This window comes from Boleophthalmus pectinirostris, unplaced genomic scaffold, assembly GCF_026225935.1.
Source record: "Boleophthalmus pectinirostris isolate CB_2022bp ecotype Guang Dong unplaced genomic scaffold, ASM2622593v1 HiC_scaffold_7, whole genome shotgun sequence".
Taxonomy (NCBI): Eukaryota; Metazoa; Chordata; class Actinopteri; order Gobiiformes; family Gobiidae; genus Boleophthalmus; species Boleophthalmus pectinirostris.
The window spans coordinates 9355901-9382332 of NW_026571473.1; the positions used below are offsets into that span (position 1 = coordinate 9355901).

The following is a 26432-nucleotide window of genomic DNA, read 5'->3' on the forward strand; positions in this document are numbered from 1 at the left end:
TGGTTTAGTCCTGGTTTAGTCCTTGTTTAGACCTGGTTTAGACCTGGTTTAGTCCTGGTTTAGACCTGGTGTAGTCCTGGTTTAGTTCTGGTTTAATCCTTGTTTAGACCTGGTTTAGACCTGGTTTAGTCCTGGTTTAATCCTTGTTTAGACCTGGTTTAGACCTGGTTTAGACCTGGTTTAGTCCTGGTTTAGACCAGCCCACAGGATTTAACCCTGTGTATAAAATTATATTCCACTGGACTTAATGTAAACAGTAAACACACTGATAGAAATGAAATGGAAGGAATGGAATTGCAGTTCAGCTCAATTTCACCTGTGCTCCTTTCTTGCCCAGACGCTTCAAATTTCAATGTAGTGAACACAATCCCAGTTCTAAACTTGTTGTTAAACATAAACACCGAGCTCAAGTTAATAAATATAAATAAATAAATATTGCAGACGTGATTATTCGCATGAAAATCAATTAATCGCCATTAAGCTGATCTCATACTGTACAGTTGTTGAAGAGGAGAGTGTAGAGCAGTGAAAAATATAAACATTAACTCTTGTCACTCTCTGGTTCCAGGTCATGTCTTCTACATGAATGAAGAAGGAAAATCACCAAGTTCAGTTTAAGATTTTTTTTTATGGCAGAGGTCTTCAACAGGGGGTCTCTCTCTCTCTCTCTCTCTCTCTCTCTTCATCCTCTCATCTCTCGCTCTCTGTCAAACTGCAACCACGTCGACTCCACAGTCCACCTCCTCTCTGTCCACGGAGCGACTGAGAGAGGAGGAGGAGAACAGGAGAAGAGGAGGAGAATAAGAGAGGAGAGGGAGAACAGGAAAGGAGGAGAAGAATAGAAGAGGAGAGGAGAATAAGAGAGGAGAGGGAGATAGAGAGGAGAGGAGAATAAGAGAGGAGAGGGAGAACAGGAAAGGAGGAGAAGAATAGGAGGAGGAGAATAAGAGAGGAGAGGGAGAACAGGAGAGGAAGAACAGAAAAGGGAGAACAGGAGAGGAGGAGAAAAGGAGAGGAGGGGGAGAATAAGAGAAGAGAGGGAGAACAGGAGAGGAGGGGAAGAATAAGAGAAGAGAAGGAGAACAGGAGAAAGGGGGAGAATAAGAGAGCAGGGGGAGAAAAGGAGAGGAGAAGAACAGGAGAGGAGGGGGAGAATAAGAGAGGAGAGGGAGGACAGGAGAGGACGGGGAGAATAAGAGAGGAGAGGGAGGACAGGAGGAGGGGGAGAATAAGAGAGGAAGAACAGAAAAGGGAGAACAGGAGAGGAGAAGAACAGGAGAGGAGGGGGAGAACAGTGATAACTAACTTAAACATTTGATCAAATCTTAGTTTTTGTTCATTACTGCAATCTTGCGTCTTCTGATCCAAGCAGGGTTCGAACCCGGGTCTGCGGCAATTATGAACGAGAACTAATCTCTGCATTCTGATTGGCTGTGCTTCGCCACAGCAGCACGTGGCTGACAGGCTCATTCTGATTGGCTGACTCTCTGTGCCCACGACATGCATACGCGTGTTACCGTGTAAAATGATTACAATCAGAAGTGGATCATGATGAGGTGTGACTCTGGGGCCGTCTTCTGGCTGTAGACGATATTACAGTGGTTTTGCTCAGCTGTCTCATGCAACAACAAAGAAAAAAGTTAAAGAACTCTGAACAATTTTTTTAAATATATATTCAAATCTTCAACGTAGCCTTAGAGTTACTTGACTTTTTTTTTTTTTTTTTTTTTTAAACCTATTCCATACATCTTGCTTCTTCCGTTTGTATCTAAAATGTAAAAAGAAAAAAAAAATATGAACGAGAGTGAGTCCAAACTTGACTGGTAGTGTACATTTTCAATTACACAAATAATGAGTATTAGTAATGACAGCAGTCTGCAATACTTATTTAATTTTTATTATACAAAATTTTTAAACTCCACTCACCCTTCCTGAAATGTTCAGAAGGCACTCAGCACTGAAGTTAGCAAATACTCACACAAGTAAAATTTCATTTATACAAAATACTTTTCAGAAAACTCTTAACAATACTGTATTTCAATAATAGACAGTGAAATGCTACTAAAGCCCTTTTTTGTAACTAACTCCTTTTAGATCAATATTGCATCTTACAAGAAACACAGTGTAAAATAGCCAAAACACATCACATGACTCCTTTAAATAGAAAAAAAATATTAGAATGCTTAGAGTAGGGAACATATATGATGGTAATGATATGATATAGATGCATATATGATGTGCAAGTAGTTTAGCAGTGTGGATGAGCACAAGGCTAATACTTGGGCAGAGCGTTGTCACTGTTGTCCATAGTAACAGTTGCCGGGGTCATGTTGGTGGTGGGCAGGGGCTGCACACTCACCACGTTCTGGACGTTGATTATCTGGCGGGGTTTCATTCTGTGTTTTAGCTCACGGTGCATCTGACACCAAGAGCACCACGAGCAGCAGCAGGCTACAACCATGTCATTGAACAGAGTGCCCTGGGGAAAATGTAGTAAAATAAATGAAACGCACACAGAAAAGTAAAAAAAAAAAAGTGAATTAAAGATGCACTATGTGTGGTAAATTTTTGGTTGGTGGACCGTCACCTATTTGTTTCGATGGATGTCATTGCTCTGCCTGGAATGTTGCACAGTATGACATTGAACAGCTCTGCATTACATTTATTAAATTACAGGTGCTTTTGTAGCTCAAAATATCTAGAAAAACCGGCATTCTGACTGTGAGCAGGGTTGCCTCTCCACAGACCTTACCTGTAACTTGGTCTGGTTTGGTCTCCATTCCAGACAAAGCAATAACATCTCCATAGAGAAAAGCATTTGACAGATTCTCTACCAGAAAATTTACACAATACACCTTTAAAATTTAAATTTAAATTTGTGTAAAGATTTTAACAGGACTAGTGCCATTACTAAATAGAATTTTTATTTGCTTATTTATAACATATTACATTTAAAAAGGGAGAAAACAGATCCGAGGCACTCTGATGTTGAGTAAAAAGCCTTTATTTTGTGAGGGACATACCAACGCTTTTGACCTTTATGAGTTCTTCTTCAAGCCAAGCAGTGGAATAATTTTTTTGTAGTTAAAGTTTTCTATAAATGCATGTATTGTTCTATTTTTGTATCTTTAATTAATAGAACCCAAAACCCAAAACATCAATGAACCTGCCCAGGGACTACAGATGGAAATTAGCACTGGTGCTACAACCTGGTACAATGCATCTCTCCTGTCAAAATTGTGCGCTCTCCCTGTCTCATTAAATAAATAATAAATAAATTAGAGAAGACAACTCTTTGTTTAGAATACATGTATTTGATTAAATAAATGATTAAAATTAATTATTTAAAAGGTGTAGTATGCACTGTATAATATTTCTGGAATTAAACTTACAAAAAATCTGAAATAATACAGAATGCACCTTTGTATCAGTGCTTACCTTGATTTTGTACTTGGCTCTCATGGCCACACGCAGAGCGAGGCCAGCAGGGGGCACCACCAGAGGGACAAGGCAGAACAACGAGGAGAGACAGCTCACACAGTCACACAGAGGCAGGCAGTATGGGTGCTGTAGTCTCCCAGACACTGTGCAGGAGAGGCACGGGCAGCACCAGAACCCATAACAGCCTGAGGAATACATAAACAATAAGACAAAAAGTGAATAGTCCACAGATTTGTATCACATCCTAAAAGGCCCAAAGTTTAAAGAAGACATATTATACTTTTGTCCACTGTAAAGTTATAATCTATGACATCCACGGGTCATTATTTTATGATTTAGACATTTTAAATTGTAATATGGATCTAAAATTAGTACATAAAATAAATAAGCCCACTGATTTCAGGTTGAAAACTGTCCTGTTTGTCACTATAAACTTCATCACAACAAAGCACCACACTGCCATGGACCCTGCTGACAGCCCGTCCTATGGACAGCTACAGCAGCAGCAGTGGATTCTTTTTTCATCTGTGCAACAATCTGTGTGGCACATACATGTGCATGTGATGTTGCTGAATCCTACGTGTACCACTAATACTGATCAGCAATGGCTTTTCAGTGCAGAGGAGTCTTGAATACAGGAGAATGAAAACTACATGACGGTCCAGACCGAGCTGTGGGACCCATGACTGTGGGAAAGATGGGCTGGAGATGTGCTGTAGTTTTTCCTTGAGTGATGCTGAAAAGAAGGAGTCACTGTCTGTGTGAAAGTTCATGTATGTTAGTTAGTATATTGCATGAACATTGAGTTCATGAAACATACTTGCTCATTGCTTTGAGTGCGTAAATGAAAAGGGAAAACATTCATAACGTGGTTAAAGTCTGTTAACAGTAAGGAGAGCAGCTAAAACCTTTAACCTATTCAATGTAATCTATTGTTCTGGTTGAAAGTATGTATCTTACAGCTGGCTGCATCCTCACAGCAGTCCATGAGAGACGTGCTCCACTGCCCTTCCTCCTCTGTGGAGCTCTGGGGCCTAACTTGGCTCGAGGACACTGGGGAATGGTGATGCATCTGTGTATCAGATGTCACTTCCACAAGACGACTGTAATTCCTAAGAAAAGAAGCAAAGTCCTGCTCAAAACACAATACATTTTTCAAGATAGTTGCTTTAATAATTGGAAATAGTAGTCTATATGGAGTGGAGTATCTTATACCATTTTATACCATTCCTAATCTCACTTCAAAATATCATATTACTAACATTTAGCGTGAGTAGCCCGATTAAGTGATCTTATTTATCATACCAGTTCAGGTTTGCCACTGATGTCCACAATCTCAAAGGAGTGCTTGAATCTTAGTTAGCAAAATAAAATTAGAATTGTATATATTTTGAAGTTTTATATGTGAGCAATGAACTTAGGGTTTATTATTGTGTATCATAAACTACTACTTTTTAAACCAAACAGACCAACTTTTAACGCACTTTTTTGTGCATTTTTTCTGCAAAGACTCAAACGTCCAATCGTTTAAATTAATTATACCTTAATACATGCATCAAATACTTCAACATTGCTGATCTTGTTCAGAGTGTGGGAAAAAAGCACGTGAGCTAAAAAAAAAAAAAAAAAAAAGAAACTTACCGTGTGGCCTGCGCCATCTCTGCGCAGATACGAGCTGCGTGCGTGTCGATTGTTGTTTTGGGTTTTGCGCCTCACAAAACGCATGCGTATCTTATGGAGGGAAAACGAAACTTGGCACACACATAGGTCCATGGCACACGCGGATGCAGGTTGTAGATACACAAATTGTGTGCCGTTGTGTCCATCTTCTGACTGTAAACGGTATGACAGTGGTTTTACTCAGCGGTTTCATGCGTCTATTGAGGTTAGGCTTTGTGAACGAGTTTAATTTATTCCAGTAAGATAGAGCTTTGAAATGGCCCCTTTACATGTGGAGATGTTTGTATTCGCTTTTGAGTTTTGTTTTTGTATAAGGTGCTCATTTTGTCTCTGTCTGAAAATTTGCAATAAAAAAAAAAAAAAAAGGTTAGATTTAAACATTAGAAAAGAGCAGTTACAAAAGCTTTGCAATATATGTATAGTACAGTAAAAAGTTTAGCCACACCCTCTCATTTAATGTTTTTTTTTTTTTTTTTTTGTATCCTTATGTGAACTTTATACATTTATAAGGTGCTCATTTTGTCTATGTCTGAAAATCTGCAATTTAAAAAATCTATTGAGGTTAGGATTAAACAAGAGCAGTTACAGAAGTTTTTTTTTTTTTTTACCTTTATTTGTACTACTAAGATATACGGAAGTATGTGACAAAGAAAAAAGTTAAATAACCCTAAACTATTTTTAACATATTTTATATTCAAATCTTCAAAATAGCCACCCTTAGTTATTTAACTTTTAACTTTACAACATAATTCCATACATCTTCCTTCATATATTTGATGTCTTCTATTTGTATGTAAAATGTTGAAAGTAGTAAATATTACGAAAAAATATGAATGAGAGAATGTACAATACCAGTCAAAAGTTCTCATTTTCAGATACATAAGTAATGACAGGAATGAACAGTATTTATTATTTTGTTATTCATTTTTATTATATACAACTTTTAAACTCCATTCACCCTTCCTGAAATGTTTAGAAGGCACTCAACCCTTAAGTAAATACTCAACAAGTAACATTTCTTTTATACAAAGTACTTTTCAGAAAACTCTAAAAAAAATACCGCATTTTGATAACAATCAGTGAAATGCTACTTGATTCTGCAGTTTTGAACAGTTTTGAAATTATGGACCCCTTTTAGATCAGAATTGCATCTTACAAGAAACACAGTGTAAAATAGCCAAAACACATCACATGACTCCTTTAAATAGAAAAAAAATATTAGAATGCTTAGAGTAGGGAACATATATGATGGTAATGATATGATATAGATGCATATATGATGTGCAAGTAGTTTAGCAGTGTGGATGAGCACAAGGCTAATACTTGAGCAGAGCGTTGTCATTGTTGTCCATAGTAACAGTTGCCGGGGTCATGTTGGTGGTGGGCAGGGGCTGCACACTCACCACGTTCTGGACGTTGATTATCTGGGGGAGTTTCATTCTGTGTTTTAGCTCACGGTGCATCTGACACCAAGAGCACCAGAAGCAGCAGCAGGCTACAACCATGTCATTGAACAGAGTGCCCTGGGGAAAATGTAGTAAAATAAATGAAACGCACACAGAAAAGTAAAAAAAAAAAAAAAAAAAAAAGTTAATTAAAGATGCACTATGTACGTTCACTTTTTGGTTGGTGGACTGTCACCTATTTGTTTCTCGATGGATGTCATTGCTCTGCCTGGAATGTTCGACAACAGCTCTGTGTTACATTCATTAAATTACAGTTGCTTTTGTCACTCAAAATATCTAGAAAAACTGGCATTCTGACTGTGAGCAGGGTTGCCTCTCCACAGATCTGCCCTGTAACTTGGTCTGGTTTGGTCTCCATTCCAGACAAAGCAATAACATCTCCATAGAGAAAAGCATTTGACAGATTCTCCACCAGAAAATTTACAATATGCACCTTTAAAATTAAAATTTAAATTTGTGTACAGGACTGGTGCCATTACTAAATTGAATTTTATTTGCTTATTTATAACATTTTACATTTAAAAAGGGAGAAAACAGATCCAAGGCACTCTGATGTTGAGTAAAAAGCCTTTATTTTGTGAGGGACATACCAACGCTTTTGACCTTTATGAGGTCTTCATCAGGGCAAGCAGTGGCATAATATTTTGTAGTTAAAGTTTTGTGTGAATACATGTTTTGTTCTATTTTTGTATCTTTTATTAAAAGAAAAGACATCTCTTTGTTTAGAAAATGTATTTGATTAAATAAATGATTTAAAAGGTGTAGTATGCACTGTATAATGTTTCATTAAACTTACAAAAAATCTGAAATAATACAGAATGCACCTTTGTATCGGTGCTTACCTTGATTTTGTACTTGGCTCTCATGGCCACACGCAGAGCGAGGCCAGCAGGGGGCACCACCAGAGGGACACGGCTGAGCAACAAGGAGAGACAGCTCACACAGTCACACAGAGGCAGGCAGTATGGGTGCTGTAGTCTCCCAGACACTGTGCAGGAGAGGCACGGGCAGCACCAGAACCCATAACAGCCTGAGGAATACATAAACAATAAGACAAAAAGTGAAGAGCCCAAGACATATTATGCTTTTGTCCACTGTAAAGTTATAATCTATAACAAACATGTCAAACTCAGGCCCGGGGGCCAAATTTGGCCCACGATCTAATTATGTTTGACCTGCGAGATCATATCAAATATGTATTAGAGCTGCCCACCAGCTACAGATGGACTATAGAGACATTATTTATTTAAAATGTTGTTTTTATTTTATATTATGCTTATTCTGGATTCAATATTTAAGCAAAAACAATTATTAAATATGTATTTTAATAAGAAAAGGTTTAACATTACGTATCTCAAAAGAAGAGAAAACATGCAGATGCTGAAATTTTTCAATAAATCCACGGGTCATTATTTTATGATTTAGACATTTTAAATTGTAATATGGATCTAAAATTAGTACATAAAATAAATAAGCCCACTGATTTCAGGTTGAAAACTGTCCTGTTTGTCACTATAAACTTCATCACAACAAAGCACCACACTGCCATGGACCCTGCTGACAGCCCGTCCTATGGACAGCTACAGCAGCAGCAGTGGATTCTTTTTTCATCTGTGCAACAATCTGTGTGGCACATACATGTGCATGTGATGTTGCTGAATCCTACGTGTACCACTAATACTGATCAGCAATGGCTTTTCAGTGCAGAGGAGTCTTGAATACAGGAGAATGAAAACTACATGACGGTCTAGACCGAGCTGTGGGACCCTGGATCCAGATCTATGAGTTTGAAGGAAATGGGTGCTACACCCTGAGTCCAAATCTGGAGACCATGCCCATTGTTATGCTGTATAGATACAGAGTACAGTTATTTAATCATCGTTTTTTCTTTTGTAAAGAAGCATTTTATGGAGCTAAATTATTCCATGATTGTGGGAAAGATGGGCTGGAGTTGTGTTGTAGTTTTTCCTTGAGTGATGCTGAAAAGAAGGAGTCACTGTCTGTGTGAAAGTTCATGTATGTTAGTTAGTATGTTGCAAAATGAAAAGGAAAAACATTCATAACATGGTTAAAGTCTGTTAACAGTAAGGAGAGCAGCTAAAACCTTTAACCTATTCAATGTAATCTATTGTTTTGGTTGAAAGTATGTGTCTTACAGCTGGCTGCATCCTCACAGCAGTCCATGAGAGACGTGCTCCACTGCCCTTCCTCCTCTGTGGAGCTCTGGGGCCTAACTTGGCTCGAGGACACTGGGGAATAGTAATACATCTGTGTGTCAGACGTCACTTCTACAGGAGGACTGTAATGCCTAAGGAAAAAAAAAAACAGAGTCCTGCTCAAAACACAAAACATTTTTCAAGATATTTGCTTTAAAAGTTAGAAATAGTAGTCCACATGGAGTGGAGTATCTTATACCATTCCTAATCTCACTTCAAAATATCACATTTACTAACATTTAGCGTGAGTAGCCCGATTAGTTGATTTACTTATCATACCAGTTCAGGCTTGCCACTGATGTTCCCCAATCTCAAAGGAGTGCTTGAATCTTAGCAAAATAAAATCAGAATTGTATATATTTTGAAGTTTTATATGTGAGCATTGGACTTAGGGTTTGATTAGTATTGTGTATCATAAACTACTCCTTTTTAAACCAAACAGACCAACATTTAACGTACTTTTATGTGCATTTTACCTTACCGTGGGGGCAGCGCCATTTGTGCTCTGCGTAGATACGAGTCGTGTGTATGTTGATGGCTGTTTTGGGTTTTGTGCCTCTCAAAAACGCATGTGTATCTTTTGGAGGGAAAACGAAGCTTGACACACATATAGATCCATGGCACACGCGGATGCAGGTTGTTGTAGATAGGCCCGAACACTAGGCGGCGCAGTGTTACCAAGGATCTTACAGTCACAAGTGGCTCACGATGAAACAAATTGTGTGCCGTTGTGTCCATCTTCTGACTGTAAACGGTATGACAGTGGTTTTACTCAGCGGTTTCATGCGTCTATTGAGGTTAGGCTTTGTGAACGAGTTTAATTTATTCCAGTAAGATAGAGCTTTGAAATGGCCCCTTTATATGTGGAGATGTTTGTATTCGCGTTTGAGTTTTTTTTGTTTTGTTGTTGATTTTGTATAAGGTGATCGTTTTGTCTGTGTCTGAAAATCTGCAATAAAAAAAAATGTTGAGGTTAGGATTAAACATTAAGAGCAGTTACAGAAGCTTTGCAATATATGTGCACTACCAGTAAAAAAGTTTAGGCACACCCTCTCATTTTTTTTTTAAACCTTTATTTATATTACTTTACATGTTATACACATAAAGAAGACATCAAATATATGAAGTAAGATATATGGAAGTATGTGACAAAGAAAAAAGTTAAATAACCCTAAACTATTTTTAACATATATTTTATAATCAAATCTTCAAAATAGCCACCCTTAGAGTTATTTAACTTTTATCTTTACAACATAATTCCATACATCTTCCTTCATATATTTGATGTCTTCTATTTGTATGTAAAATGTAGAAAGTAGTAAACATTACGAAAAAATATTAATGAGAGAATGAGAACTTTTGACTGGTATTGTACATTTTCAGATACATAAGTAATGACAGGAATCAACAGTATTTATTATTTTGTTATTCATTTTTATTATATACAACTTTTAAACTCCATTCACCCTTCCTGAAATGTTTAGAAGGCACTCAACACTTAAGTAAATACTCAACAATTAAAATTTCTTTTATACAAAGTACTTTTCAGAAAACTCTAAAAAAAATACCGCATTTTGATAACAATCAGTGAAATGCTACTTGATTCTGCAGTTTTGAACAGTTTTGAACAGTTTTGAAGTTATGGACCCCTTTTTGTAACTAACTCCTTTTAGATCAGAATTGAATCATACAAGGAACACAATATAAAATAGCCAAAACACATCAAAGGACTCCTTTAAATAGAAAAAAAAAAATTAGAATGCTTAGAGTAGGGAACATATATGATGGTAATGATATGATATAGATGCATATATGATGTGCAAGTAGTTTAGCAGTGTGGATGAGCACAAGGCTAATACTTGGGCAGAGCGTTGTCACTGTTGTCCATAGTAACAGTTGCCGGGGTCATGTTGGTGGTGGGCAGGGGCTGCACACTCACCACGTTCTGGACGTTGATTATCTGGCGGGGTTTCATTCTGTGTTTTAGCTCACGGTGCATCTGACACCAAGAGCACCACGAGCAGCAGCAGGCTACAACCATGTCATTGAACAGAGTGCCCTGGGGAAAATGTAGTAAAATAAATGAAACGCACACAGAAAGGTAAGTTACTTAAAGTCTCTGATGTTGAGCAAAAAGCCTTAATTTTGTGAGGGGCATACCAACACTTTTGACCTTTATGACGTTTTCATTACGGTAAGCAGTGGTATAATATTTTTGTAGTTAAAGTTTTGCATGTATTGTTATAATTATTTTTTATTTTTTTTCATGAATAGAAAAGACTACTTTATGTTTAGAATAAATGTACCTAAATGTATTGTTAAAGGACTCTTCAATGAAACTCTGCAACTGAGTCCATTTTGATTTAACAGGTGTAGTGTGCACAGTATATTTTTTTGGCATTACATTTATAAAAAATCTGAAATAATACAGTCATCAGTGCATACTGCATCAGTGCTTACCTTGATTTTGTACTTGCTCCTCATGGCCACACGCAGAGCGAGACCAGCAGGGGGCACCAGCAGAGGGACAGGACAGAGCGAGCTCACACAGTCACACAGAGGCAGGCAGTATGGGTGCTGTAGTCTCCCAGACACTGTGCAGGAGAGGCACGGGCAGCACCAGAACCCATAACAGCCTGAGGAATACATAAACAATAAGACAAAAAGTGAAGAGTCCATAGATTTGTATCACATCCTAAAAGGCTCAAAGTTTAAAGAAGACATATTATACTTTTTTCCACTGTAGAGTTATAATCTATGACATCCACGGGTCATTATTTTATCATTTAGACATACTGAGCAGAGCAGAATACAGGAGAATCAAAACTACATGACGGTCCAGACTGGGCTGTGGGACTCTGGATCCAGATCTATGAGCTTGAAGGAGATGGATGATACATCCTGAGTCCAAATCTGGAGACTGTGCCCAGTCTTATGCTGTGGGTACAGCATACATCGTGTACAGTTCTAACTATTTATTCTATGATTGTGGGAAAGATGGGCTGGACTGGGCTGATTTATGTTTTAGTTTTTCCTCGAGTGATGCTGAAAAGAGGGAGCCACTGACTGTGTGAATGTTCATGTATGTTAGTTAGTATGTCGAATGAAGTGCTCTAAATTCCACTTTGAGTGGGTAAATGAGAAGGGAAAACATTCATAACATGGTTAAAGTCTGTTAAAAGCTCTAACCAGTCTTTAACCTATTCAATGTAATCTATTGTTTTGGTTGAAAGTATGTATCTTACAGCTGGCTGCATCCTCAAAGCAGTCCATGAGAGACGTGCTCCACTCCCCTTCCTCCTCTGTGGAGCTCTGGGGCCAAACTTGGCTCGAGGACACTGGGGAATGGTGATGCATCTGTGTGTCAGACGTCACATCCACAAGACGACTGTAATTCCTAAGAAAAAGAAACAAAGTCCTGCTCAAAACACAATACACTTTTCAAGATAGTTGCTTTAATAACTGGAAATAGTAAATGTGATATTTTGAAGTGAGATGAGGAATGGTTTAAGATACTCCACTCTACGTAGGCTACTAACATTTAGTGTGAGTAGCCCAATTAAGTGATCTTATTTATCATACCAGTTCAGGCTTGCCACTGATGTTAAAGATTTTAAAGATTGAAGTATAATAAAGCCTCAAACAAAGCAGTGTTTGGAGTTAGCGCCATAACCCAAGGGCAGTTGAGGACATCAGCTGCAAACTAGGCCATCAATATCTGTGTTGATCTGTGTTGACTCCGTGACAGTGGTTGGCAATTTTCAGTAATTTTCTGAGTGAACAAAAATGTGTTCACTACGTTCAGGCGTTCTGGCTGTTTATATATATATATATATATATATATATATATATATATATGTACATACATATTAATGGTCAACCCATTAGGGCTCAAAACGCGCCCTAAAGCATACGTGGCCTATCTTTTAGAATTTGATTAGTATTATGCATTTTTTCGGACCCAAAGACCTAAACGTGCAATTGTTCAAATTATACTTGAATACTTGGATCAAATAGGCTACTATAACATTGCTGATCTTGTTTGGATTTTGGGGGGGAAAAAGCACGTAAAAAACAAACAAAACAAAAAAAAACTTACCGTGCCATCTCTGCGCTGATACGAGTCGTGTGCATGTCGATTGTGGTTTTAGGTTTTGTGCCTCTGTCAAACACACGTGTGTGTATCTTTTTTGACGAAAACGAAACTTGGCACAAGGATGCAGGTGTTGTAGTTTCACTGACCTACCACTAGGGAGCAGTGCCAACAGCAAAGACTGCAAAGGAAGTTCACGTGCAAGAAGGCTATCGCAAGTATTTAATTTTTTATATGAATTACATCTACATTATAGTAAAAAAGACAAACACTTAAAACAATACAAGCAAAACAAAAACAACTGTGAAATGTGTTGAATCTTTCTTTTATCGCTTATTATTGGACTTGTTTTTAAAGGTGCACTATGTAACTTTGCTGGTGGAGGGCCTGGCTACTACCTGTTAGTCACCATAGAGATGTGCTTTGCCCGGAATGTCCCTCTTTATGGCATTAAATGATCCATCTCACATTTATTTCACTACAGGTGTTTTTATTGCTCAAAAACACTTGAAAAATGTGCATTCTTACAGTGAGATCATTAGATTAATGCCATACTGCAAAGCAAAGCAATAAAATCTCCATGGAGACAAGCAGGTCGCGATCCTCCATCGGAAAAGTTACTCTGTCACTGTGCATCACCTATGACGTATATGACTATGGGGCATAATATACTTTGAAATAGTGATGAATACTAATACTTTGCAGTGACATCGTACTGGGGGTGTTCGACATGTACACCACCAGTTGAAAGTTTGGACACAATATTGCATTCAGTGTTTTCTTTTTTTCAGTATGTTTTATATACACACATAACACATCAGATATATGAGGTAAAATACATGGAATTATGTAATAAAGAAAAAAAAAAAAAAGAATGATTATTTTTCAAGACTTGTTGAACAGCCCAAACCATCTCACCTTTTGTAGATTCAACTAAGTCAGTTCTTTCTGGTCAGATTGTATTAAAATAAAACTCAGATTAAAGTGTAACAAAGCCTCAGACAAAGCAGTGTTTAGAGTTAGCGCCATAACCCAAGGGCAGGTGAGGACATCAGCTGCAAACTGTGTAGTAGTTGGCAACAATTTTCAGTAACTTTCTGACAGAAAAAAAATGCATAGAATAAAATTAAAAGTAACAAAAATATATAGGAAAAAATAATCATTCTAACGATCTGGTGTAATATTTTTGATTGCAGGTTTTCAGTACATGACACCTGTGGACTGGTTCATCATAGGGCCTGGCTGCATGTGCACCACGTTCTGGATGTTTATCACATTCGGTGTTGTGTTCCTCTTTTTGAGCTCTCGATGCATCTGACACCACGAACACATCGGGCAGCACCAGGAAACACAGAGGTCATTCAGGATGGAGCCCTGGAGAAAGTGAAAGGGCCAGGTGTGTTTATAAAATCAACAACAAAAAAAGAAAAAACACACAAATGACTTCTCTTGTTGAGGGTGTGCCATCTGCTTATCTCCATTATGTTCCTCTGCATAACATTAAACATACTAATATCTGTTGTATATCCATGGAGAGAAGTAACCAGGCTCACAACAGATTGATATAAATGTGTAGTGTAAATGTGTAACTCAATTCAGAGAGCCACGCATAATTGTGGGTCAGTTCTCACTGAAAACGATCAGAAAATGCAAAACGTCATGACAAATATTTGAATCTGATGAAATGCACAAAACATTTCCCTCGCTGTGATTGCTCTGAACCACTGGTCGCCAGGTGAACGAAACAACCCGCTCCAGATTGATACTCTGGACTTTGTGTACTCACAAATACGCAAATATGATCACACTAACCTGTATTCACCTGAGTCATGTCTTTTAATCCGACAGAAGTTGAACTGCATCAGCGCACAAGAGCTCTATTTTTATCTTCGTTTAGTTTATGCAAATTAGCGATGTGTTTTTTTTGTTTGTTTTTTTTTTGTTTTTTTTGTGGTTTTAAGTTTCGTTTCTGTGAGAGTTGCGCAAAAACTGAATTAAACACATTATAATCTAAAACGGGCTGATGTGGCTCTAGAGTCGTTACGGTTTATATGTCCTAAAGTTTAATTTAGTTATGCAGATTAGTAGTGTAGATAGTAATAATAATGATAATTTTTTATATAAAAACCTTAATGATTAATCGATAATCGATCGTTAATTCTTCCGACGATCGATTAAGAAAATTTCATCAAATGCCCATCCCTAGAGTGGATGGCGCCATAAGGCAAGTTACAGGTCATGTCAAAGGTAAGAATGAATGATTTTTAAGGTATTTTAGCATTAAAACATCAGTAATAAAATAAATGCAAGTTAGAGGGTGGAACATACCAGGCAAAACTGTAGCATTGCCCTGGAGACAAGCAAGCAAGAAATGTCACATAATGCAACTTTAAATAGTTTTTCTATCTGTGTAGTGCTACAGTGTAAAAAATCCTTATTCTGTGTCACTATGTCTGAGATTAAAGCCTACACACTTTCAACATGTATCACCTTTTACTCTTGCCATAATGTAAATGATTTTAACTCAGGTACATTTTACATTTTGAATTGTTTTTGTAATACCTTAATTTTGTATTTGTGTCTCAGCGCCACCCGCAGGCCAAACGCAGCCGGTGGGATGCATGGGGGGGCCCCCAGGCAGCAGCCGATACCAACAGCAGGATTACAGTAGTCACAGAGGGGGAGACAGTAGCACTCCTTCATCCTCCCGGACACAGTGCACGAGAGACAAGGCCCACACCAGAACCCATAACAGCCTGAGGAGCACAGCACACAGGTACAGCTCTGTAACTGCTCTATCTCAATGAAGGATTAATATCAACTAGAGAGATCACGAGTTCTCATGGCAAATGCATCGGCCATCTTATGAGTTGAAAAAGAGCATAATTCAAATAAAAAAATTATAAAATAATAAATATAATAATAACATATAATAATATTAACTGATTAAAGTATTTGATTTTACATACAATGATATTATTTTGGTGCTATAATAATGCTAGGAACTCTATCTGTCTCTGTCAGGACATATTCTCTGAATAATGAAAATTAATATTTACCTTAAAAACACTGCACTGGTTTATATTTATAATAATAATAATGATGTTTGGTTACACTTGTATTGGGTGTCACAATCCAGTCCAATGCTCTCAAAGTGTTACGCTGCATCTCATTATTCTCTCACTCCATACTCTGTGGTGGTAAGCTTCTATTGTAGTCACGGCTGCCCTGGGAAAACTAACATAAGCGAGGCTGCCAATCCTCTCCGATCACCACAAACACACCCACACCATATTCATACTAGGCAAGGTGGGTGAAGTGTCTTGCCTAAGGACACAATGACATTTTATTTTTATACAGAATTACAGAACTAGACTATGTTTGTGTGTCAGTATACCATATGGACACATCCATTGATAATTATTCTCTTTACTTCTCTTAAAACATTTTTTTAAGATATGTTCACATTATTATGTAAAACAAGGGCACTGGATAAAGTAATAAAGTCCAATCATCAAAGAATTAAAGATTAATTCTTTTTCAAAAGTCCAGCTCCCTTAGTTTGCAGGAGTGTTGTTTGCTATAGGTTATCATGGCAACGATCTCTCTAGTGTAGCCCTTATTAATACAGCACAGGTCTATCTAATCAGACATACACTCTGTAACTTTTCTGGTGGAGTGTCTGGTACATTATGTGCTTGTCTCCATAAAGATAGGCGTAGTTTTAATGTCGTACTGTGGAACATTCTTGTCCAAGCAATAATATATCCACGAGAGCACTGGACCATTCTAAAGATTTTGCTTTGGAATGTACATTTCTGTGAAAACGGTCCTTGATTACCAAACCAGTGGATTTCCCTTCCAAATTTCCACTTTCTCTGTGATGGCAGAATAAACCCCCATGGATTAAAAAAAAAAAGAGAGAAAAGATAAAGAATCTGTGTGTTAAATGTGTGAATGAAACAAAACTCCAGGTGTGTGTTTGATGAGGAAACAACATTATAACCTAGGAAAACTGTGTAATGTAAATGTATACTTTAAACTTATATGACCTCCTTGTCTCCATGGTGACAGGTAAATTGTAGAAGTAGAAGGATGTTATTTTAACTAATCAAAGAGTGGCCTTTGTGAAATCTTACACGTCGCGGAATCCTCGAAGCAGTCCAGCAGGGCGGTGCTCCACTCCACCTCCTCCACATGAGCACCTGCAGGCTGAATCTGAGCCATGGAGGTTGGTGCTTTGGTTTAAAGCTGAAATAAGAAACCACACACACTACTACTACCATGGATTTCAGAATGAGACAAAGTTAAAATGATTGCCATAGTGATTAACAATTTAAAACCAAAATAGTCTTTTGAATTTGCCTGTCAAATCCCAAATGTTATCTCCCTTAGATTTAGACTTAGACAAACTTTTTTGGTCCACAAGGGAAATTACCAGGACACAATATAATTATAATAACAAAGAGAACTTTTTTTTTTTTACATAAATATATCATATAAATGGACATAGCTAACCATGTTCCAAATAAGAAGTGAGCATGGGGATGCTTCTGGCTCCATTGACTCTGGTTCCACTTCCCTTTGTATTGAGAAACTGTCACCCCTTTCTCTGTAACTGCTGCTGTCAGGCTCCTCATTTTGGTCTTAAAATGTTCAAATGAATCCGCTCTACATGGTTCTGATTGCTATTTTGTCCGTAAATTAATTTGCATTCCTATTTTTAAATTAAGGAATCACAATATATTCATACAAGATTTATAAATCACATTCTTTTTCCTTTTTCCTTTCACATTTTTCTTATTTTCAAAACCACCATCTTAATAATAAGTCTCAAAATTATCAAATTATCAAAAAATGTAAAGAGAGAGAGAGGAGAATGAAGACGAGAGATAATTTGCATTCCTAATATGGAATTCAGCTTCAAATTCACCCCATAATTACTAGCCTTGGTAAGCTTCATTTGACTGGAGCCGAATGCTAGTCCTGTCACGATAACAAATTTTGAAGCATATTCCTACAGAGAAATATTGTGATAAACGACAATACTGAAACTACTTTATTCCACTGTCACAAAGGAAACCAATTTTTAAAAAGACAGTATCATTAAAAAAGCCTGAGCTGCAAATATATAACAGAATGAACCTATAATTAGCAATAACAGTTATTTATTCTACACTTTACAGCTCAAATCTCCCGTTATTGCCTAAAAATGGCAAAAATCTCCCCATTATTGCAAAGAAAATGTACCCATGATAAATATTGCGCCCCAAAATACATTGCTTTGTAATTATTGTGACAGGCTTTATACCAAACTCTGTTGAGTCACACTCCCGCGGTCCACTTCTGTGCAATGAATGGTCAGAACCAAACTTCATTGTCCAGTCACATTTGTTTATTTCAATGGTGGATGTAAAATGAAGGAGTAATCTGGTAATCTATCATTTATAAACAAAACCACCCTTCCCTCACGGTCTAGTGCTTTGTTAAGTGATTTGTTCAGTGTCCGTTTTCATTGTAATACACAATGTGATTTAAAATGACTTGACAATGAGATCAAATGACTTCCTCTTCAGATGATTTTCTGTTGACAATGAAACCCATGAACAGCAAGTCATTTTAAATGAAATTGTGTATTACAAAAAACCATCCATTGATCCACTGACTCCTTTTCGAATGATTTTCTATTGCTATTCATGGGTATCTTTCCATCAGCAACATTTTGAACACCATTTTTTCATTGTTCTGAAACCCCTCTTTACATTATCACCATAGCGAGAAAGCATTTTTTCAATGACTGGGTTTTTAATTGTAGAAAATGTTGTTGTTTTCGAACATTTGCATATGACCCATAGTAAGATTTTTAGTGTAAGAGACAAGTGAAATCCATTTGGACAGTAGTCAAATGGATTGAGTATTCTGTAACCAAATGCAGGCAAAACAAGTTTGCTACACATTTCAATATTTAGTTTCAGTTTGTTCTAACATTTATGCTTTTACCTGGAAACTACAGAAGAATGAACAGCCCCATCACATCAAAGACTTCTTATTTCAGATCTTATTTCACATATTGACCTCAAACCAAATCTTGAAATTGAAATAGAAACTCTCACCTACAGACATATTTTCCACAAAAGTTTGATGCTTTTTACTTTAACATTTTATCTTATAAGATAATATATTGAGATTTTAACCCCAAAGGTAAAACTGGATTTAAAAATAATAGTAATAAGTCAATTCAACTAGTTTAGTAAAAAAAAACCTACACGTTACCTATATTTTTAAATCTTACTCATATCCATATATATTTCTCACAGATGTCCTCAAAATCTGTTTAAAAGTTTTAATTGAAAACTATTTTTGTACATTTCATAAGTCAGGGTCATTATACTGTTTATTTTATGCACATTTTCTACAATTTCTGGATGAAACCTATAAGAATACTTTTAAAAACGTATACATTTATTTGAGTAATCTACTGGAAAATCTTCAAATGAATCTCAAGCTGTACCTTTTTCATTACTGCTTCTCACCTGAATTAATTATAATCAATTTGTATATTGCATTTTAAATACTTCTATGTAAGTGTTTTATGTAAAATTTTGAATAAAACACTACACTACCTATAAAATATTCTTAAATCTAGCCACAATATTTTGAATAGCACTTACTGTTTTGGGTGTTGTTGAGCTGTGCACCTGCAGTGACTGGGGAATCTGTGTCTCTGGTCCCTGCTGGCAGACTGGAGGCGTGACTATTTGCATGCTGTTGCTATAAGGTTTAAGATTATCAAACAATTCACAGGATTCACAATAGGTCTCATGCAGGCTTGGCTAGTGTTGTCACAATACTAACATTTCACTCTCACTTTCAATACTGAGGAATAGACTCAATGCTCATTCATTTTCACCATTGTGGCCTTTTCTGTGTGTAATCCAAGTCCAAGAAGGTTTCATAGTGGTCCATGGGCGTATGTGTGTATGTGCATCTAGTTTTGAGTTTCAGTATTGATTTGAATCTGACTTTTTGATTCTTTTGACAACTCTAGTGTAAACCTGGCTTCAAAATGTATCTGTTTTTACATGCTGGAGTCTTTGTTTGTGTAGTAGTTAATATTGAAATGTGGATAATACTTGTGTTTTGCTTCCCAATGTGTAACTTTCGTTTCTGTTTCTATTGTTTATTAATAGTTTTTTTTTTTTTTTTTTTCCGTTTTATTTTATTTTGTTGAATAAGAATAATGCATTTTATTCATGATACAGTTTACATTCTCAAAGTGAAACTAAATATGATAAAAAGACCATACAACATCAATGAAAGGCAAGGTAGTGCTGCTGTAGGACTAAAATCTGCAAGCCCAACTGATTCAGTTTAAGAGGATTTTAACTTCCTATGTTCAATTAACACTTTCAGACGATTTATGTACTGTTGTCGCCCTCTGCTGGAGGAAAAAGTAATTGGTCAATTGTCACTACTTAAACTCCAGCACCTCCATTATTAATGTCAGTGAATTCTGGAGATTCTGAGCCTTATGTTCACATTACGCTGTATGCAATAAATTATAAAAAAAAAAAAAAATAGAAAGAAATATAATAAAAATAAATAAGGGATAAAATCAAGCTAAAACCAGTTAAAGGAAGGCCACCCAATAAAAATGTCTTAAGAAGTGATTTTAAAGAAGATGATACTGATGGTGCGAGCCTTATCTCCTCAGGCAGGTCATATTAAAGCCAAGGTGCCTGGACTGAAAAAGCTCCATCAGCCTTTGTCTGGAGCCTGGACTTTGGAACTACGAACAGGAACCTGCCTGAGGATCTAAAGCTGCAGGAGGGCTCGTACGGGGTTAAAAGTTCTGAAATATAACTTGATGCAAGACCCAAATAAGTTTTAAAAGTGATCAGTAAAATTGTAAAATCTATTCTAAAGCACAGGGGCAGCCATGAAGGGAAGTAAAACAGCGGTCATGTGTTGATGTCTGTTAAACCCAGTGAGGAGCCGAGCTGCTGCTTTCTGAACCAGTTGGAGGCGGGAGATGGATTTGAAGTCAAGGGAGAAAATGAGTACATGGATGACTTTTTCAAGATCATACAGTCTATATAGGATTTTATTTATTTTAATTATTTATTTGAGACAGGGACAATTTCCACCTGTAGTCCCTGGGCAGGTTCATTGATTGATTGTATTTAACTGACCATGACTATCAACTGTTCTGGAGACCTATGTAGCATGTTTTTTGGGTTGATGGGAAACCCATCCAGACATGGGCAGAAACATGCAAACTTCACACTCCACAACCTGGGGATCAAACCTGGAACCTTCTTGCTGTGAGGCATAAGTGCTAGCCACTCAGCCACCATGCCAGATAGTTTTGATTTTGCTTATAGACGCTGGAGAAAAAGACGCTTCACAACAGAGTAACACTAACAATAGGTTAAAGGCAGCTGTTGAAAGGCAGTTGTTTGGAGATGTAGACAGACTAACAATAATGAATCACTCAAGCATGTGTGAATGTAACAAAACACAACTCTGTGTTTTCCATGTATGTTTCTGATGAAGTAACAACATTCTAACATGGCTTAAAGCGCACAAGAGTCAATTTTTGTGATATAGGACCTTTAATACCTGAGCGTAGACTTTATTTCCTTTTGCATTTGAGAGTGGTTCATATGTCTATATGGTTCAAAATAATACAATACATAACAATATAGCTTTTGTGTAATTGCTTGTAACTTGGACACTCACTCAGGTGTACATTTTCTTTTTAACAAACAAAAGTAACTTGACCTGGTGTTGCCTGCTTGTATCCACGGTGAGAGATGAGTTAAATCATACTGTGCAGCATTTCCAGTCAAAACTCTTAACATCTCCAGGAAGATAAGCAAGGGGCGTATTGATACTTGGCATCTGTTGTCCTTATTCCCTGGGGGTGTGAAACTAACTGAAAGCACTGCTATGGTAGAAGCTCTGTCACTCAAATTAGACTTAATCTGAGTTTTATTATTATTTTACCATAAACAGCTGCCTTGGTTGGAACTTAGTGTTGCATTTCTTTATTATTTTTTTTAGTTTTTTAGGATAGTCTTAAAAAAATTTTGTCAGTGTTTACTGATTTGTGCATTGTGTCATCATGGTAACTGACAAAGTACAGACAGAGAACAGCTGAAGAAGCACAGAAAGACTTGGAGACTTGGTCGTTTACTGTAATTTAATATTGCTTGGTACAATTTAGGTCACATGTACTAATTATTAAACATCATAATTCACTTCCAAGGACAGATATTAGTTAGGGATTATCAACAAATTCAACAATAAAGTTCAACAATGTAACAAAATCAAGGCCTATTCACCCAGCCTGGTATACTTCTTTACTGCTGTCCATATCATTTTATTCAATCTCTAATTAATCTTCATAATGATCAATAAAAAGAAAAAGTTTAATAATAGAAGAAATCTACTGATATAAAATACAGCCTTTAAGAACTAACTTTTACACACATTTTTATAATGTACTTTATCCATTATCTTGGTGTGGACATTGTAGTCATAGTCTTGAGCTCAGTAATGCAGTAGTACTGTAGTCATATCTTTGCTTGTACACTTCAGCAGAGGTACTGGGAGTCTACTTGGCTACGAAACCCGCGGGGGCAGGCTGCATGTTGACCACATTGGCATGATGTTTCTTACGATATTTGAGCTCTCGGTGCATCTGGCAGTAGGAGCACCACTCACAGAAGCAAGACGTGCAGATGTCCTTACACAGACTGCCCTGAACAAACAGACATGTGGTCAGTGTGTGTTCAGTGTGTCAGTGAGTGTTGCCCTAGTGTTGGAGGGTCGGTGTGTCCTTGGGCAAAGCAATGGTCAAACCCATTGTATCATAACAGGAAGAGTGTGCAAGCATGATGGTCGCACAGATTTACTGCCACATTTGTTTGAGTCAGCCCCAGGGCAGCTGTGGGTGAGATAGCTGAACAACAAGTATGAGTGAGGACTAGACCAGGACTAGACCAGAGCTAGACCAGGGCTGGACCAGAGTACTAGACCAGAATAGGATAAGGATTAAACCAAGATGGAATCAACACCATTACAGAACCAGCACTATGCAACAGTGGCTCATTGCACAAAACTTTGCATGTAGTTTTCCATTGTTTAACAGTAGATCAACTGAAAATGTGATGAGTTATGATAACACAGTTTGGAGCTCTACTCTGAAGGTGTTTCCTCCATGACTGTCACCATTGGAATTTACCTGAGCACATGATTGTACTCATAAACACAACAGCCACCGCCCAGTCCCACACTTTCACCACAGTGTACAAACCCCATAGACTGTATATATAAGTGGACATCTGTGTTCCAAAAAGTGAATATGGGAGCATTTCTGGCTCCAACAACTCTGGCTCCAGGTGACTTTGCATAAAAACATGTAACCCCTCTTTCTGTAACGTAATTGTAATTGTGACTGTAATTGTCATGCTTGTCATTTGGATCTTAAAATATTCACATCAACCCGCTCTGCATGATCCTAGTGTTTTTATTTTGCTATTTTGTCCTCAAATAATTCCCTACTCCTATATATTCCTGCCTCATGACCCCATAACTGCCAGCCTTGTGAGCTTGGGTGACATCTTACTTAGTCCACTTTTTTACACAGTCTATGATCACCACTATCTCCACAGTATTTCAACTACATATGACTTCTTTATACAGTCTTTGATAAACCCTCCTCTCATTACAATATTTAAACCACATGTGTTCTTATACCTTGATGCCGTATCTATGTCTCAGTCCGACCCTCAGTGCCAGGGCAGCGGGGGGCACACACAGGGGCAGACCAATGGCGGAGGTGATGGCCGGGCTGAACATGTCACACAGAGGGAGACAGCGGTTCTCTCCAAAGCCCCCAGCCACAGAGCACGCCATGCACGGACAGCACCAGAAACCATAGCAACCTGATACACACAAGACTTGGAGTAAGGGAATGAATCAAGTAACATCACAGCATCATGAATCTCCTGTAGTGTAAACTGATCTGGAGGTCTTTCTTTGGTGGAAATTATTGCACAATTTTCTGATCAGTGTTATAATGTTGTTTCCTCATCACAAACACAACCAGAGAGTTGTTCTTTGTTTCATTCACACATGTTTAACACAAAAACCCTGAGTTCTTCTCTCAAACTGAAAACGCTCTGTTCCACCTTGTAATGTCATGTGGTAATACAGGAAGTGCTCCACTGTGTTTTTGAACTCCATACATCTTCACTAAAATAATTTGTATAATTTCAGCCAAATTGCCAATCTCTACTAAACAAAAGGTAACTTGAGAACTACAGTTTCATGACATCACAAGGTGGAACATGGCATTTTGCACTTTGGAGAGGCAGACTAATAATAAAATGTTACAGAAGCATTTGTGAATGAAACAAAACACAACTCCAGCTATGTTTTTGATGAAGTAACAACATTCTAACATGGCTTAAAGCTCACAAGAGTCAATTTATTGTAATATATGATAATAATATTTCTCTAATTACAGGGCTTATCCACATGAAACAAAAACTGCCAAACAATGTTCAGTCAGAAGCAAAAGAGATTTTTTCCACCATTGGTTCAGTAGTTGATGCATGCATTCAACCCAAGGATGTGACTGTTATCAACTGAAAAGACTTTAAGTCATAAGTTTAATATAAAAAGTTTGTGGAGAGAATTCTAAACAAATAATCATAAGGGTCAGCATTTGTGTTTTGAGTTTCTGTTATACAAGGCCAGCCCTCTACTTGACATTCTGACCTAATTACATGCCAGATGAGTTTTCTATTGTATTATATAATATTATTGTCTTACAGGTGCTCATGCTGTCACAGCAGCTGAAGAGGCCACTGTTCCACTCAGTCATCTGTTGCGCCATAGTTGACAGGTTCAATATTAGCTGTAAAACTGAAAAGACAAAAAAAACCTGATAAGAACTGATAAGATATTATCAGTGAGTGAAAAGAAACAACTGGATGTATTTATTTACTTACTTACTTTCTCACAGTCACTTACACAAGCCCTGATGGAGCTATCTGGTTGGTAAAATGTTGGTTTTAAAAACAAGTCCAGTTGTTTTTGTTGAACATGCTGTGATAGTGCATTATTAAAACTATAAATAATCTGTCTTTGCCCAGATCCTTTGGTACTGTATAGGAGGCAAATAGCAGCAAGTGGGAGGCAAGAGCCATAACCACTCTGCTTCTGCAAAGATATCACTGCCTGAACTCCTATAGCCATTTTTAAATGAACACTAAAATAAGCAAAATTCACAGCATGATATTAAGATTAAGGCACACTTTATCTTCACAGTAGGGATAATTCAGTTTAAAACACTTTTCAATTAAAATGAAGGCAGTTTTCACCAAACTAAAATAAATTACTGGCTTTAAATCATGTAATAATGTATTGTATCATCATGTAATAATAAAATTGTAGTACATTATAGTGCACTTAACACAATAGGATACAGACCAATTATTCAAAACATATTAGTTTAATCATTCACTATTATTTTAAATGACATTGCATTGTTTAACTCAATATTAAACAATGCAATGTCAGTATATTTAACTTAATATATTTAACTTAATATTTCTATGCTGCCAGAACTGCTCAAAAATGCAATGACTATTTTAGGAAGGGCCTCTGTCTTAATCAAACTTTAATATACACTGACAGACTGATTCATGACTTAAGCATGCTGTTTAAGTATCTCTGGAAGTCATACCATTGGTCTGTTGTACATGTTCCTTTCGCACCACACCCCACATCAGTTTGAGAAAGTATAATTATTATAGCTAAAAAAATAAACAAGCATTTGAATAGAAATTTGAAATGAATCTGAAGTAACTGGAATTGGACCTAAAAATGACATGATTTCTATTAAATTCATTTGATTTATTGATCTAAACCAATTATGAAAACCTTTAACATTTACTATTATATGAAAATCAATACACTATTAATACAGTAATGCCATAGAAAATCCTCAGGTTATATTTGATTTCTATTTTAATCTTGTCCTTTGGGATTAGCAGAAACTCCAATTTGAATATATATAGATTACAATTGAAAACACAATCTGATTTGTGAATGATAGTCTTAGTTTGGCTGTATTTTGCTATTCAATTTCAACATATAATGGACATTTTTCTTCATGTTCTGTTTTAATTGAATTCCTCACGGAGAAGTTATGAACTCATTTTCCAAACTTTTTATATTATCAACTAAACTTACACCAAACTTAAACCAAATTTACAAAACAATATACATTTTTGCTCTTATATTTAAATCTGCATACAAACAGTTATATTCCGTACCCTTTATATTCCTATGGAGAAAAGTCTGTGCAGTTCTTACCTGAGTCCTTTCTTTACCCTCCTAACCCTGCTGTGTTGTGAGTGAGGAGTGGCTGGTGATTTTTTTTTTAAATGGTGATTGGAAACATCTCACAAATGTTCACTGGAGTATCCACCATAACCTGCTCTGCTACTGCAACAATAA

General features: G+C 36.9%; 5 protein-coding genes across 6 annotated transcripts; all 5 read right to left on the minus strand.

Moving 5' to 3' along the window:
- Window positions 1–1881: 1881 nt before the first annotated feature.
- LOC110168000 (cornifelin homolog) lies at window positions 1882–5239 on the minus strand. The gene is made up of 4 exons (XM_020933415.2): window positions 5083–5239; window positions 4402–4553; window positions 3439–3626; window positions 1882–2479 (listed from the first exon to the last, which is right to left on the minus strand). Exons 1-4 carry the CDS (start codon window positions 5097–5099, stop codon window positions 2273–2275), a joined length of 564 nt encoding a protein of 187 aa, XP_020789074.1. The 5' UTR covers window positions 5100–5239; the 3' UTR covers window positions 1882–2272.
- A 793-nt stretch (window positions 5240–6032) lies between these two features.
- LOC110167959 (cornifelin homolog B-like) lies at window positions 6033–9467 on the minus strand. Of its 2 annotated transcripts, none has more exons than XM_055164721.1 (4): window positions 9280–9467; window positions 8744–8895; window positions 7430–7617; window positions 6033–6644 (listed from the first exon to the last, which is right to left on the minus strand). In XM_055164721.1, the coding sequence occupies exons 2-4, from the start codon at window positions 8853–8855 to the stop codon at window positions 6438–6440; spliced, it is 507 nt and encodes a 168-aa protein (XP_055020696.1). In that variant the 5' UTR covers window positions 8856–8895; window positions 9280–9467; the 3' UTR covers window positions 6033–6437. The 2 variants fall into 2 exon arrangements, with proteins under 2 accessions (XP_055020696.1, XP_020789026.2); XM_020933367.2 differs by having other exon boundaries at window positions 9285–9466.
- Window positions 9468–10216: 749 nt separating this feature from the next.
- On the minus strand, window positions 10217–13075 carry LOC110167996 (cornifelin-like). Its single transcript, XM_020933410.2, has 4 exons — window positions 12903–13075; window positions 12049–12200; window positions 11264–11439; window positions 10217–10862 (listed from the first exon to the last, which is right to left on the minus strand). Exons 1-4 carry the CDS (start codon window positions 12935–12937, stop codon window positions 10656–10658), a joined length of 570 nt encoding a protein of 189 aa, XP_020789069.2. The 5' UTR covers window positions 12938–13075; the 3' UTR covers window positions 10217–10655.
- Window positions 13076–14067: 992 nt separating this feature from the next.
- LOC110168004 (cornifelin homolog B-like) lies at window positions 14068–19761 on the minus strand. Its single transcript, XM_020933420.2, has 4 exons — window positions 19568–19761; window positions 17036–17147; window positions 15459–15652; window positions 14068–14270 (listed from the first exon to the last, which is right to left on the minus strand). Exons 2-4 carry the CDS (start codon window positions 17121–17123, stop codon window positions 14097–14099), a joined length of 456 nt encoding a protein of 151 aa, XP_020789079.1. The 5' UTR covers window positions 17124–17147; window positions 19568–19761; the 3' UTR covers window positions 14068–14096.
- Window positions 19762–22092: 2331 nt separating this feature from the next.
- On the minus strand, window positions 22093–26354 carry LOC110167999 (cornifelin homolog B-like). The gene is made up of 4 exons (XM_020933414.2): window positions 26289–26354; window positions 24741–24833; window positions 23661–23848; window positions 22093–22662 (listed from the first exon to the last, which is right to left on the minus strand). Exons 2-4 carry the CDS (start codon window positions 24802–24804, stop codon window positions 22516–22518), a joined length of 399 nt encoding a protein of 132 aa, XP_020789073.1. The 5' UTR covers window positions 24805–24833; window positions 26289–26354; the 3' UTR covers window positions 22093–22515.
- Window positions 26355–26432: the final 78 nt, after the last annotated feature.

Bases quoted from the DNA above. Each gene is read 5' to 3' on its own strand.
- LOC110168000 (XM_020933415.2), bottom strand. The intron at 3,627-4,401 runs GTAAGATACATA...TGTATTCCTCAG, and splicing joins CTGTGAGGATGCAGCCAGCT to GCTGTTATGGGTTCTGGTGC. The intron at 2,480-3,438 runs GTAAGCACTGAT...CATTTTCCCCAG, and splicing joins GAGCCAAGTACAAAATCAAG to GGCACTCTGTTCAATGACAT.
- LOC110167959 (XM_020933367.2), bottom strand. From the start codon at position 9,412: ATGTGTGTCAAGCTTCGTTTTCCCTCCAAAAGATACACATGCGTTTTT. The intron at 7,618-8,743 runs GTAAGACACATA...TGTATTCCTCAG, and splicing joins CTGTGAGGATGCAGCCAGCT to GCTGTTATGGGTTCTGGTGC. The intron at 6,645-7,429 runs GTAAGCACCGAT...CATTTTCCCCAG, and splicing joins GAGCCAAGTACAAAATCAAG to GGCACTCTGTTCAATGACAT.
- LOC110167996 (XM_020933410.2), bottom strand. From the start codon at position 12,937: ATGCACACGACTCGTATCAGCGCAGAGATGGCACG. The intron at 12,201-12,902 runs GTAAGTTTTTTT...TCTTTTTCTTAG, and splicing joins ATCAGCGCAGAGATGGCACG to GAATTACAGTCGTCTTGTGG. The intron at 11,440-12,048 runs GTAAGATACATA...TGTATTCCTCAG, and splicing joins CTTTGAGGATGCAGCCAGCT to GCTGTTATGGGTTCTGGTGC.
- LOC110168004 (XM_020933420.2), bottom strand. From the start codon at position 17,123: ATGGCTCAGATTCAGCCTGCAGGTGCTCATGTGGAGGAGGTGGAGTGG. The intron at 15,653-17,035 runs GTAAGATTTCAC...TGTGCTCCTCAG, and splicing joins CTTCGAGGATTCCGCGACGT to GCTGTTATGGGTTCTGGTGT. The intron at 14,271-15,458 runs GTATTACAAAAA...CACTTTCTCCAG, and splicing joins GACACAAATACAAAATTAAG to GGCTCCATCCTGAATGACCT.
- LOC110167999 (XM_020933414.2), bottom strand. From the start codon at position 24,804: ATGGCGCAACAGATGACTGAGTGGAACAGTGGCCTCTTCAGCTGCTGT. The intron at 23,849-24,740 runs GTAAGACAATAA...TGTGTGTATCAG, and splicing joins CTGTGACAGCATGAGCACCT to GTTGCTATGGTTTCTGGTGC. The intron at 22,663-23,660 runs GTATAAGAACAC...CTGTTTGTTCAG, and splicing joins GACATAGATACGGCATCAAG to GGCAGTCTGTGTAAGGACAT.